This window comes from Vicia villosa, linkage group LG3, assembly GCF_029867415.1.
Source record: "Vicia villosa cultivar HV-30 ecotype Madison, WI linkage group LG3, Vvil1.0, whole genome shotgun sequence".
Lineage (NCBI taxonomy): Eukaryota > Viridiplantae > Streptophyta > Magnoliopsida > Fabales > Fabaceae > Vicia > Vicia villosa.
In genome coordinates, this window is record NC_081182.1 from 9553804 (window position 1) to 9578926 (window position 25123).

The 25123-nt window shown below is 33.9% G+C and overlaps 1 protein-coding gene across 3 annotated transcripts; it reads left to right on the plus strand.

Annotated features, from left to right (window-relative positions):
- The first annotated feature begins 9492 nt into the window (after positions 1-9492).
- On the plus strand, positions 9493-14531 carry LOC131660253 (filament-like plant protein 4). 3 transcript variants are annotated; one of them, XM_058929461.1, is made up of 6 exons: positions 9493-9766; positions 10606-10720; positions 10874-11123; positions 11204-13556; positions 13668-13710; positions 13846-14531. In XM_058929461.1, exons 2-6 carry the CDS (start codon positions 10625-10627, stop codon positions 14239-14241), a joined length of 3138 nt encoding a protein of 1045 aa, XP_058785444.1. In that variant the 5' UTR covers positions 9493-9766; positions 10606-10624; the 3' UTR covers positions 14242-14531. The 3 variants fall into 3 exon arrangements, with proteins under 3 accessions (XP_058785444.1, XP_058785442.1, XP_058785443.1); XM_058929459.1 differs by having other exon boundaries at positions 9494-9766; positions 10862-11123; XM_058929460.1 differs by lacking the exon at positions 9493-9766 and adding an exon at positions 10187-10470 and having other exon boundaries at positions 10862-11123.
- The last annotated feature ends 10592 nt before the right edge of the window (positions 14532-25123 follow it).

A 25123-nucleotide genomic window follows, 5' to 3' on the forward strand; every position in this document is an offset into this window, starting at 1 on the left:
ATAGGGCTTTGTTTGCTTTGGTTGTACGTTAGTGGTGTTTATGACAACACCTTTGACTCGTCGCAACCTTTTATGATCACAAGGAAAATAGAGCTTATTGAAAATTTATTTACTAACCAACGTTTGTGAAAACACCACTAAACATGGAAATTCACAGATGTCGATTCTCACAGACGACACTATCATACCCCAAAATTAGCCTTCCACATTTCATTCACAATAATTCAAAGCTCAAGAGTTTTATCAAGGCATTCTCTTAAGCAAGGATCTCCTAAAACTAGGGTTTGGTACCCTCCTGAGAAAATTGACCTAGTGCACACCCCTATAAGTACATAACATAGGGCAAACGAATAAGGGTTGAACATTCTGGTCAGAAGCACATATTCAAGAACAAAAATTCTTCAAGAAACTCAAACTTGGTTTCAGGGATTGGGAGTGTTTCCGAAGGATTTGAACATTGCTACGCGTTCCTGGGATCACTCTGAAGCTACCTGGATACTTGCATAGCATCAACACCCCCAGATTAATCTCCCTCGAGCCAAGGTACGTCGTTCTCGATTTTGGATCAGTTAGAACAATTCATGCATTCTCATTGAAATTTAAGTGTGTATTCTGGTTATTGTTGATGCTCTGAACGTTTCTGGATGGTTCAATTAGAGTTTGTATGGTTTGTGTAACACCCCAAAATTTAATTAAATTGGTTAATTAAATTATTGAAGGATTTAAATATTTGATTTAGTCGAATTTGGATTGTCGGTGTTATTTAAGGGCGTATTTGGAATTATATAAATCGAAGTCGGATAGTCAGAAAATAATATTAAGAATAATATTATTTACAAGTCGGAATTTATTATATCGACAAAATATTATTTAAAGTGATATATTGGTTATTTTGATTTATTAGTCTTCTTGGGCCTAAATTGGTTGTGAAGAAGAGGTGTTAAAATCTAAGCCCAAATAGAATAATAAAAGTAGGGTTTTAGAGATTGAGAAGTGGAGTGTATCATTTTGGGAGAGAACAAAATTTGAAGAGAAAGAGGCAAGCCTAGGAGAGGAGGAATGAACTTGGAGATTTCCATCCATGGTGCTCAATCGGAAGTGCAATCGGAGACTTCGCATTGAATAAGGTAAGGGTGAGGTTCTCTTCCTATAATGGGGCTTATGAAACTTTGTATGTTGGGGATTAGGGGTTTAGGTTATTGCATTTGCTATGTTAAAAATGCTGCTGGAAATTATGAAACTGTTAATATTCATGTTGCTGAAAATTTGCTGTGTTAAAATGGTGTTAATGTTGTTGTTCGTTGATTCTGGAATATTGGAATATATAAGAGAAAAAGCTCTTGAAGGTTGAGCCTTGTCTTCCTGGTCCATGGTGACAGACGACACTTCATTCAGCCCATGACGGATGTTCTCTTTGAGTGACGGTCATCACTGTATGATGACTATGATTAATAATGAGATAGGTTACATTCACACTTGGTGGTACATACATACATGAGTGCCTTTCAATTTCATTACTCATTTGAACGTAAAAGGCAAATGTTACTCAATATTGTCTAAAGATAAGATCCCCATGATAGAATTTCATTTGATAATATATAGATTAGGCTATAGTACTTTAGAATAATGGGTGATTCATATTGGAGAATGGTCACCTGTTTGTTTTTGTTTCTGTACTAGTGTTACTATAGGTTGTTTCAGTTTCAATACTTCATGCTGTTATTTAAGTTATATATATATTTAAAAAAGGAACTTCAATTCTAAAATGAGTTAAGAAACAGTAGCATATAATTAAATGAAGTCTAAAATAGTCCCGTTTGATCGGAATAGCCGAACTAAGTAATATAGTTAGTTGTCCGGAATTTTATGAAAATTTACGTGGTAGCTAAATTTAATTAGTAGATTAACATGGTGGTGTTATTTTGTTAAAATTGTGATATTTTACGATTCGACTGAAATTGTGTTTGGTTTAAATATTCTTTATAAATAAATTATAATAATTTAATAGAATTGTCAATAGAGTTGTTAGAGTTGTCAATAGAGTTGTTAGAGTTGTCAATAGAGTTGTTAGAGTCGATAATAAGTTGTCAGAGTTGTTTTGAATTATTAAAGGTCATATTTTTATTTGTTTTGAGTAATTCTGACATGTTTAGAGTTGTCAGTGTATAACGTCGGTGTTTGTTTTTTTATTGGAACTTTAACCGTTCATATCTTTTGAACCGTAACTCCGTTTGAGTCTCCGTTCGAGGCGTTAGAAAGCTAGCGTGATATTCTTTTCAATAAAAATGGTCTTGAACAATAGAATGCTAGAAATTGGAAATGGAGTAGAAATAGAAGTTAATTAAATTAATATAGTGTGATTATTAATTGGTTAAATTAATAGTTAAATTAATTGCAATGAGTTTAATTGATTGGAATATACTTGAAGTTGGATCAATTATTCGGTTTGTCGGTAAATTACGATATTTTGAGGATTCGTCCGTAATTGTGTTTTGGCTTGAATATGTAGGATGAGAATAATATATGTATATGCCATGATGTTGTGCTAATATTGATTCTCTGTGGTTAGTTGGATAGCATTAATTTTAATGATTAATTGCTTGATTTTAAATGTGTATGTTCATATATAATTGGCAAAATGAGAATTAACATGAGATAGTATGGTTACTAGTGTTAATTGGATTTTGTGAATCGTAATTGATTAATTGACCTTTTATATGTGAATGATATGTATGTGTTGTGAATGTTGTGTACAATTGGTGGATAATTCATCGAGTTGAATTATTGTGATATGCTAAATATTAAGATGGTAGAGATGATCTTAATTGCATATGTTTGATTAACATTGTACATACATTCATATCATGGATGCCTTGAAACAAAGGTGGTTTGCTTTGAAACATAAGCGAGGCTTAGATTCTAAAGTGAATCGGAAGCGGTAAACTATATGTTTACATTTGGTGGCTTTGATCTTGTCCGGATCTGAAGCGTGGCTAGATTCTATATGAATCGGAAGCGGTGGAACTTTGGGTCCACATTGGGTACCACATGCATAGAGTCACATGTCTTGCATTGAGTCACATTGAGGTTAAGTGATGTTTGAATATATGCATTTATGTGATTGTCATGTGTACATGAGATGTGATAATTGAAATTGGTGATGTTTTGATATATAATTGGTTAAACGTGTGAATATGTGATAATGATGGATTGTGTATATATTTGGGATAATAGTATTGAATCTTTTGAGTATTATACTATTGAATTTTGTGCTTACTTGAATATGTGAAATTTATTAGATGATACTATTTACATGATTATGACTTGTTGTGTGATGAAAAGTATGTGAGATTAATGAACTGTAGAAGTATAATGTGTATAGTAGCTATTGATACTTGTGATGTGATGATTTTATATGTCTGAATCCTAGCATGCAATTTATCATATGCCCACTTATATGATTTGATATCTCACCCTTTTCTCTTGTTTCGCCGTTGCCTTTATATTGGCAACGTGCAGGTATTCAAGTATGAAGATTTATTTGCCGTTACTCGAGTCGGTTGTCACTCTGATACGTAGCACTCTGGGGGGAACGATTTATATTATTTATGATGTTGCTATTTAATTGTTTCATTTTGGTTGGACAAAATAATAAGTTACTCTGTTTCAAAGGTGCTATGTATCCGCTTTATGCGACGAGTTGATTTGTTTTGTTTTGATCATGTGACGCCTCATTTGTTTATTGAGAAATTTTAAAAACTCTGATTTATATATATTTATCGGGTAGAAATGGGGTGTTACAGTTTGAACACGAACCACCATTGTTGGCCGAGTTAGGGTTTTCAAGCTTTAATTTGGGGCTTCTGGTTAGGGGTAAAATTAGGAGCAATTAGGGTCACCATTGTGTTCGCATAGTCTGGACGAAGAGAATAGGATAGGTGCAAAACATTTATGTGCTCGTATGTGGATTTTGACATTTGCAGGTGTAAAGGCTACGAACGGACTCGTAGCTAAATTGTAGCTAAATATTCAGAGATTTTGTAGGTTTTGTTGGGGAAGACGCTTGCGTGGCATTACGCCACTGGTTTATTTGAATTTTCGCGCGCGTGTTAGCCCAGGGTGTTTGTTTCATATATTATTTTATTGATGCAATTAATAAACAGAATTGTGTGTTTGGTTGAGGTGGTAAGCGCGCGTATGGTTACCCAAGGGTCCAGGGTTCGATCCCTGGCCCTTTATATATTTTTTCAGCAAATTCCAATCTCTGATCCCATGCGCATACAACCCCAGGTTCCACCATGTACCTTCAAATCTGGCCCTTTAATTCACCAGCCACTTAGATCCAACGCCCAGGGCCTAATCCCCATACCATGTACCTCAAGTCTGCCACATTGAATCCAAACCCTAAAATTTCTTATTTCTTTTAATTACTTAAATACCAATTTAATTAACTTTTAAACATTTATTTATATAATAATAAACTTAAATTATTTTTATTAAATTAAAACATTATAAATGTCAAACTTTAATTTATTATTCGTTCCGATTAAATCCATTAATCGTGATGAGTAATAATCGATTATTTGAATATTTGATTGATTGAAAGAAAAATAAGTTTTATTTGGATAAAGGGTTTCAACCATCTTATTGGTTGCGATGATTAGCCTATTTTTCTCTAAAAATTCGTTATTATTTATAATCGAATCTATCGATTACGAGGGATAACGATAAAAATTAAATGATTAATTCTATAAAACATATTTATTTGTTATTAGTGATAATTGAAGCTATCAATTAGAATTGGTAACAATACCCTACTAATCTATTAATTATGGTGATCAAATCTATTGATCATTGCGATTAATTGTGCATAATTAAAATCAGGGTTGTACGCCCAATCTTAAAACACTTTTCAAAACTACGAATTATCATAACTACGATAAGGCAATTCAAAAAGCCTTCAAACCACTTCATATCAAATTCTAAGGCGTACAACCCTTCCCTGAACTACGTTGACTCTGATTCTCCCTAAGGAGATACGTAGGCACTTGGCAACAAGGCGAGTCCCCCTCCTCCAAACTCTAATCATGTTCAAATATTTGCCTTTAACCCTATTAACTTTCTGTCACCTTTCTTTATTTTAGCCATAAACCTTAACTTTATAATGCTAACCTTAGGAAAGGGTTAAGAGTGCCTAACACCTTCCCTCAACCTGAATATAGTATCTTACCCCGATCTCTTAACTGCGTAGGGTTTCCTATTCGCCCTGGTAGAATAGGTGGCGACTCTAAAAACCCTTTTAATTTTTAGGGCAGGTTGCTACAGACACCACTATTCTGTTGGAGAACCAAGACATTCTATGAAACGATGAAATGAGATCGTTATGCGACAGAGCAAGTTTTTAGTGTGATAGAGAGAGGGCTGACCATCAAAGTTAGCACTCCAACGTTTAAGTTAGTGAGAAAATGAAAATAATGTAAGACCAATAGTGAATTTAAATACCTAAAAGTGACGTGCATTCTCTCTTATATTGATTTTTCTCACTTCACTAAATTTCATCTCTATTTTATTCAATCTTTCTCTTTTAAATATTATACATTAATATAATCAACATTTTTTCATCGTATTATATTAGTTTTTCTCTTATAATAAATATTCAAGTATTATTTTATACAATTTAGACATATATTGTATTTAGAAACACATTATAGTATTTATAAGAGAAAATGTGTTACTTAAAAATGTATTATGTTTTAAATAACATAATTTTAAATTTATTTATAATAAATATTGTGGAATTTTTATTTTTATTTTTTTAAATAAAAAAACCCAATTAGAATCAGGTAGCCAGAAGTCCATCTAGTACCGGATTCGAATAATAAATCTCGAGCTCATATTACATAAGATCTTTTTGGCACAGCCCTAAAAAACCTAGGGCCCGTCAGGGCCAGCCCCTGTTGAACCTCCGAGCTATGGCCTTACGAACGACTATAACAGTTAGTTATAATAATGATTGAAAATAATATATTCTTAAGACACATGTCTTTATAAAACTCACATTTTAAAGTCGTTAGAAGTAAAACTTATGTTACTTTAGAAAATAACTAGCTAGTCTATAGAAAATAACTAGCTAGTCTATCATTATAAGCATCTAGGGCCGAAAGTATCAAAAATTAACCGACCTTGCAAACTCAGGACAGCACAGAGAATTCCCAGGTAATAAAAATAAAGCATTAAAGTTAAGCTATGATTTGCACATTCTCTTGTTAATTTGTTTTGACTTTTAGAGTTTAGATATGATTTGTCTCTTTTTTCTTAGTGGGGATACATATGTAAACAAATGTTCTATAGTCAAATAAAGTGAATATTATCAACATATCAAAGAGTGCAATAATCCACCGTAATTTGATCATGATTTGTCATTGTGAAAAGGAGTTGAATTTGCAACAATTAAAGCAACTATATATTCTCATAGCATAAAAATATTATCACAAGCACAGTAATATCATGATGTGGTAAATAATATATTGAACATGGTAAATAATATACCTGTTGAAATGAATCCAAAAGTTAACAATCCACTAAGTGTGTAATTAAGGAGTAATTAGTACTAATTACTTGAACAGTATCAATGATAAATAGAATCCAAAGAAACACTCAAAAAAAGGTTGAAAGAAGAAGAAAAAAAATCAATTGCTTTGGCATGATATAAAGTATGTATGGGAGGTGGAGTAAAGGTTTATGGATATGGAGATGGGTCCTCATAGTGTTGCCATTACCATATTCCTTTAAAAAATTCTTTCGTACCAACAAAGCAAAGATTGAAAATTCCCATAGCAAAAAGTTCAACGCATATTAAAGTATTCATTTTCTTTCTTTCTCATCATTGTACTCCAAGTCCCAACTATTGTTGTTTCATTATATATAAGAAAGAGATGAATTTTTTCTCAAATCTTTTACGATTACAATTCTTAGTTTTTTTTTTTTTTTAATCAAAAGGTGGTAATAGTATTTTATAACATTATAGAAAAGTATACAAAAAAATTAGGTCAAAATTCAAAGTTAATTATAGATGTAACAGACTAGTTTTGATCGATTTTCTTTTAAAAATGTTTCAACTAATAAAATCTATATGTTGAATTAGTTTGGTTTGATTCGTTTTTCACTATTTTTTAAATGAATTTGAACCAAACTAATCGATTTTATCTCATGATATTTTATTTAGTTTGGTTCGATTCGATTTTATCTCATGATATTTCGTTTAGTTTAGTCTTGTAGAGATTCAGTGTTTTTTAAGGAGGACATTCTTAGTAAGATGAATGTTTTGGGAATGATTAAGACTCCAATTTAAAATTGGTTTAACGTAGTTTCTTTAATATGATACCTTCTTGTATTGTTCCTTATTTGATGGATGAAAGATGTTAAGTTTGTTCTTGTAAAAAAAGAAAAAGAGTAATAGTTTTTTAATTAAATACACATAATGTTTAACATTTCATATAAAACATAATCAAATTTATTAAATAAAATAAAATGATTTTTAAAGTAACAAGTGAAAGAAATTATTCATATTAAATATTTTAAAATAAAATAATAAATATATTATCTTAAATTTAATAGTTGAATATAATAGTTAATTTTAATAATAACATCTAAAAAATTCTTTTTTTTACTCATAATATAGTAATAACTAAGATGTTGAAGGTAGTGAAGTGTCACATTTTAAAATTAAAAAATGTGACTTGACGGAATACACGTCTTTAATTGATTGATAGTGTAATTGTCGGTACATATTTTTTTCAAATTACAAATACTGAGATTTTTACACTAATGCCACCAAACTGGAAAAAAAAAAGAAGCAAATTGCTACTTTTTAAAATGAAATTACTCAGATGTCACATTCTATGCACGTACTCGACTATCCATTGGCCGAACATGTCTTAAATTTTTTTACTTTCATATGCTCCTCTAATTATTAGTCGAGCGTAAGCTTCATTTGAGTAATTTCAGTGTCTGTTTAGTTAGTCAATGGATGGTCGAGCGCGTGCATAAAATGTGACATTAGTAATTTCATTTCAATAGGTGACAATTTGATATTTCTTTTTTAGGGTAAAAAATCCTACAAATACAATTGGCGCTGGACAATTGGTTGGTTCAGATTGATTTCAGGCCTAAAGCTTAAATTCGATATAATTTTTAAGGTCCAATTCTGATTAATAAATTTTTGGTTTTTGACGGATTCAGTTAACTCAATTTAGCGGATAGATCAAGTCGGTTTAACATTTATTAAATATATAAAAATAACTCATCATTTATAAAATTTAAAAACATTTAACTTTTAATATTTTTTTATAAAAATTATAAAAATTTGAGAATAAAGTAATGAAAAAAATATTGTTTATTATTGAAAAAAAGTTATTATTATATGGTAATATTTCAAATATTATTTAACGCTAATTTGACCATTGTCATATTTTAAACCACAAGTTATATAATATTTAAAATTTCATGTTGATAATCATACGAGTCCGACCGAAACAACCCTATACTCTCCAAATTAAATAACTAAATTAATCCGACATCTGATCCAACCCATCCGTTTATATAAAAAAGACAATAGATCGGTCCGTTTAAATCAGACTGTCTAAATTTATCCATCCAAAATACAACTATATACACCATGAATGGAGCAGTAAGAAGAAGAAGACAGTGAATTAATTGTGTTCCCTGGCGTGTCAAAGAAAAACGCCAAGTCAACCATGTTACACCAGCTAGCTTTGTGAGCTGTAGAGAACAGAGCAGTGCGCCACAGACGGTGGTCCTAACTATACTAGTACTACAGTACCTATTACACTTTCTTTGCCCTCCAATGCACCTAAATATATTTAAAACAAATATTCTCTTGCCATTAATTCCAACGGTTTACAAGTTCAAGAAACATTTTTTTTATAAATAGTTGATTTTATTTTTTTCAGAAAAATATAAAATATATTTTGTAAATCTAGTAGTAATTGTTAATATGGAAAACATTGTGAAAGGACTATAAACCAGAGAGAAAACATTTACTAATTAAATAGTACATCTCTCTATGTTTTAAAATAAGTTTATTTATTTTTTTTGACACATAAAAATACAATAAATAAAATATAAAATAAAAAAATAGCAATTAAAGTAATGATTAAAAGAGTACAATAGAGATAAAGACAAATATTACTATAAAAATGGATTTTATTTATTAAATACATTTGTTATAAAAGCGAAAAAATATTATTCGAATCAAATCAAATCAATCAAAAACAAAAAGTAAAAAAAGTAAGAGAAAAAAAGCAGTGGCACAACTAACGACTTTTTTCTTCCTCCAAATCGAATACAGCTCAGATACTCGTTTGCTTCTGACACAAACCATTCTCCGCACTTGCAACCCAACCCAGGGTCATTTTCGTCAAACCACACCCCACAAATAAAAACATTTGCTAATTCCTCATTAATATTCGCTAATAAAAAAAAAAAAGAAAGAGTATGTAAAGAACAACAACGAGAATGGAGAAAGAGTGTTTCACAATACTTTCATTTCATTTTCACAACAAAACAAACAAAATTTCACATGAATCATTCTCTTTTCTAACTCCTTGGAAAACAACACACTAAACAAAAACACCACAGAATTCTTAATGCTACCTTAGAACAACCTCATCAACATCCTCATTCTTCCCTCCTCTCAATCTCCAGCATTTTTCTCACTTTGCTTTTTTTTTTCTTTTCATAATCGGTAAGTTCATCATTTTTTAGCTAACGTTTTTTTTTCAAGGTTCATAATCGATTTTTCATTCATAATCGACTTTTCATTAGACTCTATTTTTTCCCCAAATTTTATCTTGGTTATTCATTAGGTATAATTTGTTCTTTCTTTGTCGGTTACATGTGTTAACGTTAATATCCTGTTCCTAATCTTTGTTTTTACTCCATTTTTAACTAAATGAGGCATTCATTCTCAAACATTTAGTACAAATTTTCCTAATCTATACTGTTTATAGTAGTATTATTATAGTATAATAATAACAAACTAATTATAATAATAATAAAATAATTAATAATTAAATAAATTAAGAAAGCTATTCTTTATCTTTTTTAAACATTTTTTTAATTTTTTAATTTTTTTAATAGAAAGTTTATATGACATTGCTTTTTTCTCAAGTTTGTTTGAAGAGAGAGTGAGTAGAGTGAAGAAAAAGAATATATTTATTTAATTGTGAATATGGTAAAGGGTTTTTATTAACATGTTGCTGCATAAACATTATAGATGATGATATGATAAGGAAAGTGCAGTGGTTAGATCTGAATTCAGAGAAGAGTGTGTCATGACATAAATAAAATTTTGCTATCATTGGGTTGTATATACCTGTCACTGTACCACCCTGCTTCAATGCATTTCACCAATTTAGTAATCTCAGACCATTCATGACAATAGACTAGGTTTCACTCAACTCTTTTTTTCTTTTTGGTAACCGACAATTACATTTACCAAACTTGCTCTATACTAGAAAATTGTAAAATGTTTGAATTATGAGAATTTTGCATTGCTGACTGATGAAAATCTTGCTTATGTAGTGTTTAGAGGTTGTTTGCGATGGACCGACGGTGGCCGTGGAAGAAAAAGTCGTCTGATAAGGTTTTGAATGAGAAAACAGAAGGTTTGGTAGATTCCTCGGATGCTTCCAATCAGGTATATCGTTTTTTCGTTCAAGAAAAAATGTACTTTAAAAGTGGTTGTGATTTGAATGTTTAAAATTTTTTCGATTTCTTGTTCTCGAATTAATTCAATGTTATTCTTAGCATGCTTTTATTGATCCTTTTATTCATATAGGATAATACCAAGAAATCGAATTATGTTCAAATTTCTGTGGAGTCGTATAAGCATCTGTCTGAATTGGAGGATCAAGTGAAGTCATATGAGGAAAAAGTGAAGACGTATGACGAACAAGTTCAGACATATGAGGAAAAAGTTCAGACGCTTGAAGATGAGATCAAGGAAATGAATGAAAAGCTTTCGGTGGCGAACTCTGAGATCAATACTAAGGAAAGCATGGTAAAACAACATGCTAAAGTAGCCGAAGAAGCTGTCTCAGGTATAATGCTTAAAATTTTTACTACGTTCAAGATTGCTTATTCGATGTTCTTGGATTGAAATTCTGTTGAAATTATGCAGGATGGGAAAAGGCGGAAGCTGAGGCTTTGGCGTTGAAAGATCATCTAGAATCAGTCACTCTTTCGAAACTCACTGTCGAGGACCGCGCATCGCATTTAGATGGTGCTCTTAAAGAGTGTATGCGACAGATACGGAACCTTAAGGAAGAACATGAACAGAAAATTCAGAAAGTTGCTCTGTCGAAAACCAAGCAATTGGACAAGATTAAGGGGGAGCTAGAGGCTAATATAGCTAGTTTTGAACAGAAACTCCGGAGGTCTGTTGCGGAAAATGGAGCGCTGTCGAGGTCCTTGCAGGAGCGGTCTAACATGCTAATCCAAATAAGCGAAGAAAAAGCTCATGCTGAAGCTGAAGTTGAGCAGCTTAAGAGCAATGTAGAGTTGTGTGAGAGAGAAATTAATTCACTTAAATATGAACTTCATGTTTCTTCCAAAGAGCTTGAAATTCGCAATGAAGAAAAAAACATGAGTATGAGGTCTGCAGAAGCGGCTAACAAGCAGCATATGGAGGGTGTAAAGAAAATTGCTAAGTTAGAAGCTGAGTGCCAAAGACTACGCGGACTAGTTCGGAAAAAGTTACCTGGTCCGGCTGCACTTGCACAAATGAAGCTAGAAGTTGAAAATCTTGGCCGAGATTACGGAGAAAGTCGGTTAAAGAAATCGCCTGTGAAGCCTGCTTCCCCTAATCCGTCCCCATTACCTGAGTTCTCCCTAGAGAATGTACAGAATTTCCAGAAGGAGAATGAATTTCTTACGGAGCGTTTATTTGCAATGGAAGAAGAAACAAAGATGCTGAAAGAAGCGTTGGCTAAACGGAACAGCGAATTGCAGGCCTCAAGAAGTACGTGTGCCAAAACACTGAGCAAACTTCAAAGTTTGGAAGCACAACATCAGAATGGATCTCCAAAATCCATCATGCATGTAACTCATGAAAGCATTTATAGTCATAACGCAAGCATTGCACCAAGCTTGGTTTCGATGTCTGAAGATGGAAATGATGATGCAGGAAGTGTTGCCGAGTCTTGGACTACAACAATGGCATCTGGGCCATCCCCTCAAATTACTAAAAAATGTACTGAGGAATCAAGCAAATCCGAAACCATTCAAAAGTTGGAACTAATGGACGACTTTCTGGAAGTTGAGAAGTTAGCTCGTCTGTCAATTGATTCCAACATAGATGCGACAGTTTCATTACCTTCAAACAATAAGGAAACTGATGGTGTGGCCAATGATATATCACAAGTCAGCACTGGCAATGTTGGCGATTCAAATTCATTGCCAAATCAAGTGTCTTCGGGTGCTTTGACATCAGCACCTGATCCCCAATCTAATGTTGGTAGCTTATTAACAGAGCTTAGATCAAGAATATTATTAGTTTTTGAGTCCATTGCTAAGGATACTGATATCGGAAAGATCGTTGAGGATATTAAACACGTGCTTGATGATTCTCATGACACTGCCCCTTCTGAAGCCACATGTGATAGGCAGAATAATCCTGAAGATGCCGGCTTAAACCTTGAAAATGAAACCATTTCTTCCCTGCAGCGCAAAGAATATGTGCAGATAACTTCAGATTTAGAAGCTGCGATTTCTCATATCCATGACTTTGTATTGTTACTTGGCAAAGAAGCAATTCCATTTCACGACGTATCTTCTGATGGAAATGTTATGAGCCAAAAGATTGAGGAGTTTTCTGTCACCTTTAATAAAGTTTTATGCAGCGATGCAAGTATGTCACAGTTTGTTCTTGAACTGTCTTACGTTTTGGCTAAAGCAAGTGAACTCAGATTTAGTGTCCTTGGCTACAAGGGCACTGAAGCTGAAACTAACAGTCTCGATTGCATAGATAAGATTGCTTTGCCTGAAAATAAGTTAGTTCAAGAAAATTCATCCGGAGAAAGGTATCAAAATGGTTGCTCCCGTGTTCTTAATCCTGATTTTCCTGATGATGGAAATTTGGTTTCGGGCTATAATGTGAACATGGCATCACAAAAACTTTCATCAGAAGAATTTGAAGAATTGAAACTAGAGAAAGAGAAAGTAGCAACAGATCTGTCAATATGTGCCGAGAATCTTGAGGCAACCAAGTCTCAATTGCTAGAAACTGAGCAACTTCTAGCAGAAGTCAAATCACAACTAGTTTCGGCTCAAAGTTCAAATAGCTTGGCTGAGACGCAGCTAAAGTGTATGACAGAGTCGTACAAGTCACTTGAAACACGTGCCCAGGAGTTCGAAGCTGAAGCGAACCGTTTGCAAAGTACGATAGAAACTCTGGAGAATGAGCTTCAAGAAGAAAAGAAGGCTCACAAAGCCGCTTTGGAAAAGAGCAAGGAGTTCGAGGAGCAGTTACTAAGGTTAGACATCATCTAATAATTTCATATGAGAAACCAGAGTTTCTTATATTTAATTTTGTGCAAATCTTTGTTGCTGGTTCTAATCCTAATCTCCGTGTTTCTGTCTGTTAGGATTGAGAGCTTAACAGCTGAAAATGACATCAAGTCTACGAAGGTAAAGCTGTAATTCCATTGTGATTTATAATAAAAGTTACCATGTCAAATTTTGCATATTATGTTGCTATATATCAATCTAGGAGTTTTTTAGACGGACCGAAAATCTTATACTGATTTCATTTTGTTAATTCAGGAGAGAGATTTGGCAGCCGCGGCCGAAAAGCTAGCCGAGTGTCAAGAAACCATATTCCTTCTGGGAAAGCAGTTAAATGCTATCCACCCTCAAAGTCCAAATTCTCAAGAAGTAGTTCACTTGGAGATGAACAGTGCCACTTCTTCTTTTGTCCAAAGACTGAGTTCAGATTCCCCCTTGCATTTCTCCAATGGTTTATTTGTCCCATCAGACAATGATTCAAACATACCGGCACCGGCACCGGCACCGGCCAGATCTCCGGCACCACTTCCAAAATCAAAACCGAAACACAGACCTACGAAATCAGCCTCTTCAACTGGTTCTGTCACTACGCCGGAGAAACATGGACGGGGATTTAGTAGATTCTTTTCATCAAAAGGGAAGCCTGGTTATTGAGATTGCAGCTTGCAGATATATTAGTAATATTAATGTTTGACATAATTGAGTTTTTGGGGAGGTTTGTGTAGGTAAGGAAAAGGATGCTATGAGTGTATGGTGATTGATGCTTGTATGTAATGGTTGTAAAGTAACCTTATGTTTTTTTTTCTTCCTTTTCATTGGTTTTTCCTCCCTATGTTCTGGTATTGAATCAGTAAACTATAAACATTGACATAGTCTAAGAACCTTTACAGTTACATGTTCAAATTCAAATTCAGTTATGAGATTAAGGTGAATATTTTGATAAAGATTATATTTTAGAGCTTCATCAAAATTACTATATCTATATCATTATGATAATCCTCTAAAACATTTGACACTGGTAACTATCAACCAAGAACTTTATGAGGTTAAAGCCAGACCCGTATGTTGATTTGGTTTATAGAAGTCATTTAACACATTTGTTTGAGTGGACTAATCAATCATCCGATTTAAAAGTCACTGTGTTGAAATAAATCCTAATTTTTGAGCGGACTAATCAATCATTCGATTGAAAAGTCATTGTGTTGAAATAAATCCAAACACTTTAAAGGCATTGGTCTCAAGAGGAAAACAATAGTGTTGTGTTGAGTCTTGGGGCCAAATCAAATTTGTATGTGAACTAGGCTCTCCCTCAACTGTTTGTTTTTGTTTATTAAGGATTAGTCTTCATCATGGTTGTGTCATGTGTCGGTTCTTCGTACACCTACAATATTTTCCGATATGATTATAAAATAGTCAATAGTATTTACTCTAATTAAAAAAAAAAAAACTCTTTTCCATTTTCTTAATAAAATAAACTACAGATATTTGTGTTGGAATACGTTATGGGCCAGTCAAAATCTCAAATAAATAAGGTCCAATTCATCTTAAATCTATTCTATTTGTCTTAGGTATAAAATTAATTTACATGCAATTAATTTTCTAATATCCACTTTTTACTATATTTCATCTTGAATTTTGAAGTGACTTGGGTGTTGGAGTGCTAACCATGCAGGTCCACCCTACGTTGTCGTAAAGGAGATCAACCCACCGTTTAAGATCATTCGTTTTTCAATTGCATCCATTTCTGGTTCCTGAACAAAATAATGACGTTGTAAGTGAAAATCAATTTTTGATTCTTACTATTTTCCCGAATTCACGTTCGCTTTTCAATTCCATCGTGCAAAAATAGAAGTTCTAGACGTGGATTCTTACAATTTCATATCTAAATCTCTGATTTACCGATTTGTAACCTCCTTAGGTCACCAAATCTCTGATTTACCGATTTGTAACCTCCTTAGGTCACCAAATCGAGAACACTTAGAAACAAACACGGAGATTCTTCGTAGTTGATTTAATCAATCACCGTTTCTCCTTTAACGAAAGCTTCGGGGTCCTAAGGCTTCGACGATCGTCCTCAAGCTACATCCAACTGAAGAAGACACCTTATAGAAGAGAAGTCTGGAGCCTCGAAAGAGGATATATACCAAATACTCAAAACCACGCCCGTCCACAAAAAGGTTACAATTGAAGGTCTATCTCATGTCATTTCTTTGTAACGAATTCAATTCGTTATTAATATAAATATATGTACATATTCTCTTTCTTCCTCTGTTGTATGCTTCTTTGTGTCCTTTTGTTGTAGATTGTTAAAAAAATAGGTAACAAATATGAAATGCATGATTGCGTATCAGATACAGACTAAACACATTTCTATGATTCTGACACTGCTTAAGCACATTCCTTTCCTGATTGTGTACCCAATACTGACAACGCATTTTTGCGATTCTAACACAACTTAAGAATGTTCCTTTCCCGACTGCGTATCCGATACACACTAAGCACATTTATACGATGCTGATACGGCTTAAACACATTCCTTGCCTAATTGTGTAGACGATACAGACTAAACGCATTTATGAAATTCTAATACGACTTAAACACATCCCTCACATGACTTCTCATTTGAGACGAACTACACATTTCTGCGTAGCTGGCGCACCCCATTCGAATCTATCCAATCCAAGGGCGTAGGTAGCGGAGACCAGAAACGTCCACCTCGATCCGAGCTAAGCCTCGGGAGCAGGGACGAGGATCCTACCCTTGGTCGGAAAACAGTCCTCGGTGACGCAGATTGCAGTATAAATATACGGCCATATAACACCAAATTTGTCGGTCTCAGACGTCGCCCTAGAGGACACTAGGAGCTCGCCAAATGCACTGCACAAATAAATATACTACTGTAACAAACGCTAAATACAACAAACAATCATAGCAACCAAAAATGATAACTAACATCATTCAACGCGTTAAGTCGCAAGTCACAAAGACAGGAAAATTCAATAGGAATATCAACCACTTCATTACAATAAAATGCAATAGTTCCCTCGTAAAACGAGCAGTTAGGGTTCTCACACCCAAAAAAAAATTTCTCATCGCAGCCAATGGACGCCGGTGGTCCGATCTAAGCAAAAAAACTTTGCAATGCAAGCATAACAAACAAGCAATGGATTTACAACAATTTGAAAACAACCAAAGGCATAACATAACGAAAGTAATAAAGTGGAGTTAAGTGCAAAGCTCCAAGCCAAACAATACACAAATTATTGAGGTAGATTTTTTTCTTAAATATTAATAATTATTACACTGAGGGCACAAAAGTCTGGGAAATGTTGCATGAAATAAAAAAGTTAAAAAAAAGAAAATCAAGCCAAATCCCGAGTCACCCTGGGAGCAAACTAAAACGAGTCCAACGCCTCGACCAAAAGTTATGGCATCAGGGTAGAACATTGTCGCCTATTCCATAACTTGGTCACGGACTCGAGCATAACCTACATAGTCTGCTGAAGAGAATTATTAGGATTTTACTTTAGACCAACAAATTCTCCTTTAAAGGCTTTCATGGCCCCGACATGAGCCCTGGCTTCCTGAAGAATAGTCTTCCGATGCTCATCCTCTCGACGAGTCTTTTCTTCGACAACATCATAAGCATCTTGATAGCGTCTCCTCGGTTATTTTAGAGCATCCTCCATCTTAGTTACCTGAGCAAAAGGAGACTTGTAAATTTACTCCTCCTCTTGCAAAGAGTCAGTGGTAATAAGTTCCCCATGAATAGTAGAGCACATCTTCACATTTTATTTTCCAGGCGTCCTTTTCCTTGGAAATACTGCTAGGAGCCAAGACGTCTCCTCGACCAGAAGAGACTAGAAGAGACAAGGGAGAATATAGAAGCAGCCTTGAATATACTGTGAGTAATCTCGGAGACGAATTCCATCATTTTGAACGAAGGATAAATCTAATGTTGAGACGATAACAACAACCTCTTCAAAGGCAATAAACGCAAACACCCGTATATCACGGCCATTACACGAGGAGCGCCTTGGGCGAGCCTCCCCTCAAAGGGACTGTGAAGAGAAAGATTGTTGAAATGATGGTTGTCCATAAAAAGGAGGGATCCCTTCAACAAAAGTACTTGATCAACCTATGCTAGGATTCTGAGACTTTGAAAAGGTCCGGGGTGTCTCCAATGAAATTCCCCTGGATATTATTTCCACCATCAGACAGTTTGACGTCTTCAAGATCTTGATCGATGGGGGAATTTCTTGAGACATCCTCTATGCAGTGTTATTCAGAAAGATGAGCCTATACAGGGGAAACCTAACCCCATATGAAGGGTGAGACTTGCAAGCAATCAATGGGACGACCACTCGTCCCAGGGGGTACATAGAGCTAATGGTATCAGTGGGCGAAGAAAGGGACATTCGAGAAATCAACACTCAGTTCCTCATTATAACTTGCATAAGCCTTTACAATTGCACCCTAGAAGGCCTTTCATAGTAGAATTGGACGGTGTAGCTTCCCTCGTCCAAGAAGCACAAATACCACAACCCTAACGGTGAACCAGCCGTAATCTGCACTGACCTCGAAGGAGCTAAAACAATTCATCACGATCTTCAACATGGCCAAAGAGACAGCACAACCATGGAGATCAATGTGACGTCCCTCACCGACTAGCTCCAACGAATAGGCATCCATCCACTAAAACATGGAGGAATAGGGGAGAGTTAATGACAGGAATTAACGATAGATAGTCCGCCTGCTTATAATGTTTGTCTCCATTTTGTATTAATTCAAAAATTTGTGTAGACATCCATATGACATGAATGTATGGTTTTCGGCTATGAATGAAATTGAAAGTATCCTGAAACGATTATTCCTCTTTGATTAATAACAGTAACAGCGGACCTGGGGTAGGACCAACGCAGTCGATGCTCGACCTTAAGGGTGCGTTTGATTTGCAAAATATGAAGTACTGGACAGAACAGTACTAGACAGTACAGAACAGTACAAGACAACTTTTTGTAATGTACTGTGCTTGATGGTTATTAATTACTGGACTGAACAACTGTTTTCTTGATTTTGCGTGATAGGTCTATGCACCAGACAAAATAATATAATTTCTAATATAATATTATTTATTGATATATAAAATATAATATTTATGAATCAAAATATTAAATAATGAGGAAAAAAGATGAAGAAATAGTTTTTTTACTCTACTTTGTTTAATATGTTTATGAAGCAGACAAAATAATATAATTTCTTATATAATATTTTTTATTAATAATTTTGAATCAAAATATTAAATAATGAGAAGGGAAGAAAAATAATAAATTGAGATTTTTTTCTCTACTTTATTTGATATGTCAATGAACCGAATAAAAACAGTATAATTTTTATTATAACATTTTTTTGATATATAAAATATTAATATTATATTTATGAATTAAAATATTAAATAATAAGAAAGAGAGTAAAAAAAATAATATATTGATATGTTTTTGATAATTAGTGTTTGGGACAAAAAGTTGTCCCATGGTTTAGTGGGGAACAAAAAATTATAGTTTTGTCCAGTACCATGATTAGTTTTTGCATCAAACAGAGTAAAAAAAAGTTATCCTGTCCAATACCTCGTTTTTTAGCAAATCAAACGCACCATAAGAAATTCATAATTCCATGAGAATCAAGGAACATTATACGATATGATTATTAGAAATAGGTTCTTTTTTGGTACTAGCTGTTGAGGAGATGAATAATCACCGGCCATGCAAAATGTATGAATTAATTAATCCATAAAACATCTTATTAAATAAAACTATGATCGTATCGTGGTGGTGAAGAAACATTTATTAGTGAAAATATGATGAAACATATTTTGGTGAGGATTGATACACATATTGGGGATCCCCACTAACCGCACAATATAAATCTAGAATGAAGATGGATCACATTCACATACACATAGATATGATGATGTTTTTGTTCGATGCAAACAATTAAGGTGATCTGTTTGTGGTCCTCTACTTAATGTGATCATTTTGCTCCTTCTTAAACATGATAATTTATCGTATGGTTTCCGTCCTTAATTTCTGTACCTTCTCTTTTCAGATAGACAGAGAAAAACAACAGCTTCCTCTTTAAATGATCAAGTTAATGCAACTTCCCTTGCTTCCTCCATCTCGTGTCTTGAATGCATACTTGATGAAAATTATTAGATGTTTCAATTTTCATGATAACATGAATTGTTTATTAAAAATACTTTATTAGTGGTATTTTTACAAGACGAAGTAATAATAGTTGTTTAAGCATAATTTGCATTTTCTGCTTACTTTCAAATGCCTTCATCAATGAAACTTATACAAAGCTATTGACAAAGGTTACTACTAACAGTTTGTTAACTCACTGTTAACTAACTTCTAAATATGCTTAAACAACGAGAGATCAACTGAAAGTTAGAGGGGTTATAGTTGATGATTTAGATTGTTGTTGTGTTTTCTGTTTTCACGAATTGGAAGATATCAATCATCTGTTTGGTTGCTGTCCGATAACAAGCAGAATTTGGTCAAAAGTGGGTCATTGGTTGGGTGACTCCGTGAAGCTGTCGAATGTGGAATTGAGGAGTTTTTTGATCACTTTGATAAGATTAAGGCGATAGAAGATCGATTAACTGTGGGAATTATTTGGATAACAGTCATGTGGAATTTGTGGGTGATGAGAAATGCCATCCTTTTTAAAGGTGAAATCTTTAATTTCGACAAGTGTTTCTCTGCCATCGTTCTTAGTTCCTGGAAATGATTTAGTGTAGTTAATGGCTCTTCTATAGCTCGTAATTTTCACATTTGGAACATCCTTCCTCTATCCTGTGTAAAGAGGTAATGGGTTGCTTTTGTATCTTGGTTCTTTGTGATTAATACCTTTATTTATTGGAAAAAAAACTAACTTCTAAATAGATTTTAACTAACAGAAGTAACACCTAACAAACACTTAGGGGTGTGTAAAATATCCGGTTTTGATGTCCAAATCCATAACCAAAGCTAAACCACTTTTAAATATCCGGATATAATTCAATGGTTATTAACCGGTTTAGTTATTAATGGTTTGGTTATCCATTCATATAATCCGGATATAATTAAATGGTTATTAGCCGGTTAAATTATTTTGGATTCGGTTATAATCCGGTTATTATCCAAATCCAAATATTTTAATTCTCAAAATATTAATTTTTTTTTGAAAAAAAATATTTTTGGAAAAAATAATTTTCAAAACTGGATTTTTTTAAAAAGTCGGTTATATAATCATAACCAAATTTATAACCGGTTTTATAACCAGTTTTGATTAAAATATGGTTATGGTTATAAATCCAAACCATTTAAATGGTTTTAAAATGGTTATGGTTTGGTTTTTGAAAATAACCAACCATGCACACCCGTACAAACACTTTAACAAAAATTAACCACAACTGTTAATTACTTTGAATGGCTTGATCTTGCTTTGTGGCTTGAACTTAACACTCTAACACTTCCACAAGATCAAGGGGTTTACAATAAATGACCTTGAGCTTGTTCTTCAAATCTTGAAAGGCTGTTGTACCAAGGGATTTTGTAAGCGTGTCAGCTACTTGACCATAAGCTGGAAAGTTAAAGAACCATGTTTGTTGAGCTTGCAGGGGCTTAGCGTTGGGGTTCAGACACCAATATAATTATACATCTTTGCTCTATCAAGCAAGGCTCTGTTATGCTTTGATTGTGTCACCAGAAGAGACCCATTTTGCTTGAGTGATGAATTATATGCCTAGAAAATATTCTGGTTTACCAAACCTGTTAAAATTAAAAGATTCATGGAGCTTGTTGATTAAGTTATGAACTAAGACTGATGAAGAACCAGTGATGAGAATGCCATCAACATACACAAGTACATCAATAGTTATACTTTGTTTAAAATAAACGAACAAAGAGTGATCACACCTTGAATGAGAGAAGCCAAAGTGAACAAGAGCTTGGGCTAGTTTTTCATACCATGCTCTTGGGGCTTGATTAAGCCTATGAAGAGCTTTGTTGAGCTTCCATACTTGATCCTTATTATAATGAGTAAAATATGTTGGTTGAACCATGTAGACTTAATCTTGTAGAGTACCATTCAAAAAATGCATTATTGGTGTCTATATGTTGATTGTCCCATTTGTAAATGAGAGCTAGACTGATTATGACTCTAATTGTTGTTGGTTTCACCACAAGTGAGAATGTCTCATTGAAGTCAAAACAATGTTTTTATGATATCCCTTAGCTACTAACCTTGATTTGTATTTTTGACATTTACATAAGGGTTCTCCTTGACTTAATTACCCATTTGAGCCAATTGTTTGTCTATGATTAAGTAACTCTATGAGGGTCCATGTTTTGTTAGCCATGAGTGCACCATATTCAAGTTTCATGGCTTGTATCCAATTTTTTTTCTTACAGAGCTTGTTCAGCACATGTTGAATCTGTGTGAGCTATAATATCTTTTGGCTTTGATTTTCTTGTCTTAGCCCTAGTTAACATAGGATGCTCATTTTGTAAGAAAGGGCGGGCATGTTTATTATTGCGAAAGGATGGAGAAAGGGAATTTTCAGTCATGCTTGTTGAATCTTTTTTGCAGGTAATATGAGTTTAACAGGGATATCAACTTTTGATGATGACAACTAAGGTCTTATGATAAGTCAAGCATGAACGGCTAAGCGGATAAAAATGAAAACCGTATCATTATGGTATGATGAACTTGTCTATCTGATGATGGAAATCATATGGAATGCAGTCTTGAGCCTCATCTCAAGCTAAATAATCCACAAAAGAGAAAGCATCTGACAAAGTCTTTAAGTATTGTGGTACCTCCTAATTTAGTAGTGAGTGAACAAATTGTAAAGCATAAGGGCTTTATCGTATAAGCGTATGTTTAAACACACACACACACACACACACACACATACACACACACTAAAATGATTTCCAAAAATTTTTTTACCAAAAGAAAACATCTTCAAAAACATCTTAAAATTGTGCTAGATGAATTGAAAGCTATCAAAATATCTATAGGTGAAATTTTGACTCATCTCATCGGTTAGAGCATTTGTCCAATCGATTAGATCGACTCAAAATTGAGCCCTAAGAGATTAAGACATCTCCTTAATGATGCACAAAGGCTATATATATTTTCCTTCCTTTTATAATCTTACAAACGATTATATTTCAAACTTCTAATCGGTTGGGAAAACTTGCCAATGGATTAGATTGCTTTAAAATGCATTTATTCGAAATTCCTTTTTTGGTCAACCTCTAGCCTATAAATAGATGTCCCTTTTCTCATTTCATTTCATCCTGAAAAGTGTTTTAACACACGCCTCTCTCTCTCTCTATAGTTTTATTTAACTTTCTCTCACTTATATTTTAGCCTAAGTGCTTTTGTGAGAAAAGTGTTTTTATGAGTGAGGATATATTTGTAATTCTGGAAAGGGTAGAATTGTAAATTCACCAAGAGATTTTTTTGCAAAAAACTTGGTTGAATATTATCTATTTAAAGATTTATTTGAGTTAGAAGCTAAACCCATTAAAAACTTTGGTTCCAGATTGTGTGATTTAGTTCCAGTTTAGTTTTGAGATTTGCCCGTTAAAAAATATCATAGGTTCAAGTTTAGCTCGGTATTAAAAGCTTGATAGAATCTTGGTCATCTCGGTATTACAACCAAGATAGGTTGAAGCTCGTCCCATTATTAAAAGCTTCATAGGTTTGAGATCTTCCAGGTGTTAAAGTCCCACAGGTTATTGGTTATCCCGTATAAAACTAAGGTTTAAGATTTGTGAGCTCAGCCCGTGTAAAAGCTTGCAAGGTTTTGAAATTTTTTTCATACATTATTGTGAGCACTTGAATTGTCATAGTTTGAATTCTAACAAATTGAAAGAGAAGATCCAAGGATAAAGTTTTATATTCAAAACAAGACGATATTACATCAAATTATTCTAAGAGTTTCTTGTAACTTAATCTTTAAAGAGTATGGTGATAAGTTAAGTGTAATAAGATAGAGAGAGTGGTGTGCTTTCTCAAGTTTGTTTGTAAAAAGAAAGTAGTGTGATTTCTTGAGCGTGTTTAAAGATTTTAAGAGAGTCTTGGTGTGAGGTTGCACAAAGATCTAACATATTGAAAGAGGACTCAACGTGGTGCGGAAGGAAGAAAAGACCCGATTGAAGTGAGATGAGGACCAATACTTCCTCTATGAACTTCTACAAAAGCGATTGAAGTGAGACATACCTTTAACATAAAGGGCCTTACTAGTAAAAACACCTTTGAAAATCACCCCAATATCGGGTGAAGAGGTCGAACCAAGGATTATTTGGATAGAGATTGATGAGCCCTTGGTCACAGAAATTGTCCTGATACCTTAGATGGAACAGGTTAAAGAACAATCAAAGCGAAAGCTTCTAGGATTTATGCTTGACACACAGGTGGAATACCCTTATGAAGGCCCAAGACCTCAAATAAAGCTGGGAAGGAGTAACTTTTAAGTTCTCCAGGATGGTCACTTCGAAGTTAGAGAAAGATATCCATAGTCCCATCCTTGGGAATAAGCATTCCTAAAAAGGGACCACGTAGTTGTCAAAAGAACCACATATCCTTTTATTTGGACCCACGGGAAGAGTTAACCATTATAGAGGATCGCCGACCACGATATTGTCTGCCTCTACTGCAACCCATATGTTCAGAACGGATGGAGTGCCCCTTATTTTTGTATTCATCCAGCCGTACCCTACTGCTTATGGACAATCTCGAAGATCCTAGATTTCCTTCACTTCAGCGTCTTTGAGTTCACAGTTGTCGGTCCTCAAGTGAAGTTGGATAAATATTTTAGTGCACTCTGTCCTTTGTCAGTTAACTTGTATTTCGTCCCCGGTTAAGATGGGATGGGGCATATGGATATCGACATGATTCACCTCTCTGCCAATATTTGATAAAAAGGTTTCTAATGAGTTGGATGAAGAAACTCTTTCCTCCAAAGCATTCTCAGATACCTTTTTTGAGTCAGAATCGTCAAATAAAAGTATAATTCATATGAGGAATGTGAGAATCAGGAGACATCCTTATTCTCGAGCCAAACAAAATTTTGGCCTTAGAATCACTCATTAAGTTAACCAAACTATCATCCAACCTGACTAGAAAAATGGAAATGCTGAAGAAAGATCTCGAGTTTAGGATAGTACCTGAGGCGTGAAATTGGATAAGCGAAATGAATGAAATAAACAAAGATTTTGATTACAGAACTACAATCATCCTGGTTAATGCTCTCGGAAAGGAAGAGGCAAAGGTGTTTTTCCATAAAGTGTATGTGAATAAGCTTGAATTCCAAAGATTGAAAAAATTATCCAAATTGTTCGACTCATATTTATAGGCAAAAACTGTTGGACGACCCAGATTAACTAAAGAAATAATTTACGAAATCAACAACTAGAATCATCACTGGGGATATGTGCAAACTTGAACATAGTCAAGAGCACTACAAGCTACACCATTC

Coding starts and splice junctions, on each gene's coding strand:
- LOC131660253 (XM_058929459.1), top strand. CDS start 10,625: ATGGACCGACGGTGGCCGTGGAAGAAAAAGTCGTCTGATAAGGTTTTG. Junction 10,721..10,861: donor CCTCGGATGCTTCCAATCAG/GTATATCGTTTT, acceptor TTATTCATATAG/GATAATACCAAGAAATCGAA. Junction 13,557..13,667: donor TTCGAGGAGCAGTTACTAAG/GTTAGACATCAT, acceptor TCTGTCTGTTAG/GATTGAGAGCTTAACAGCTG.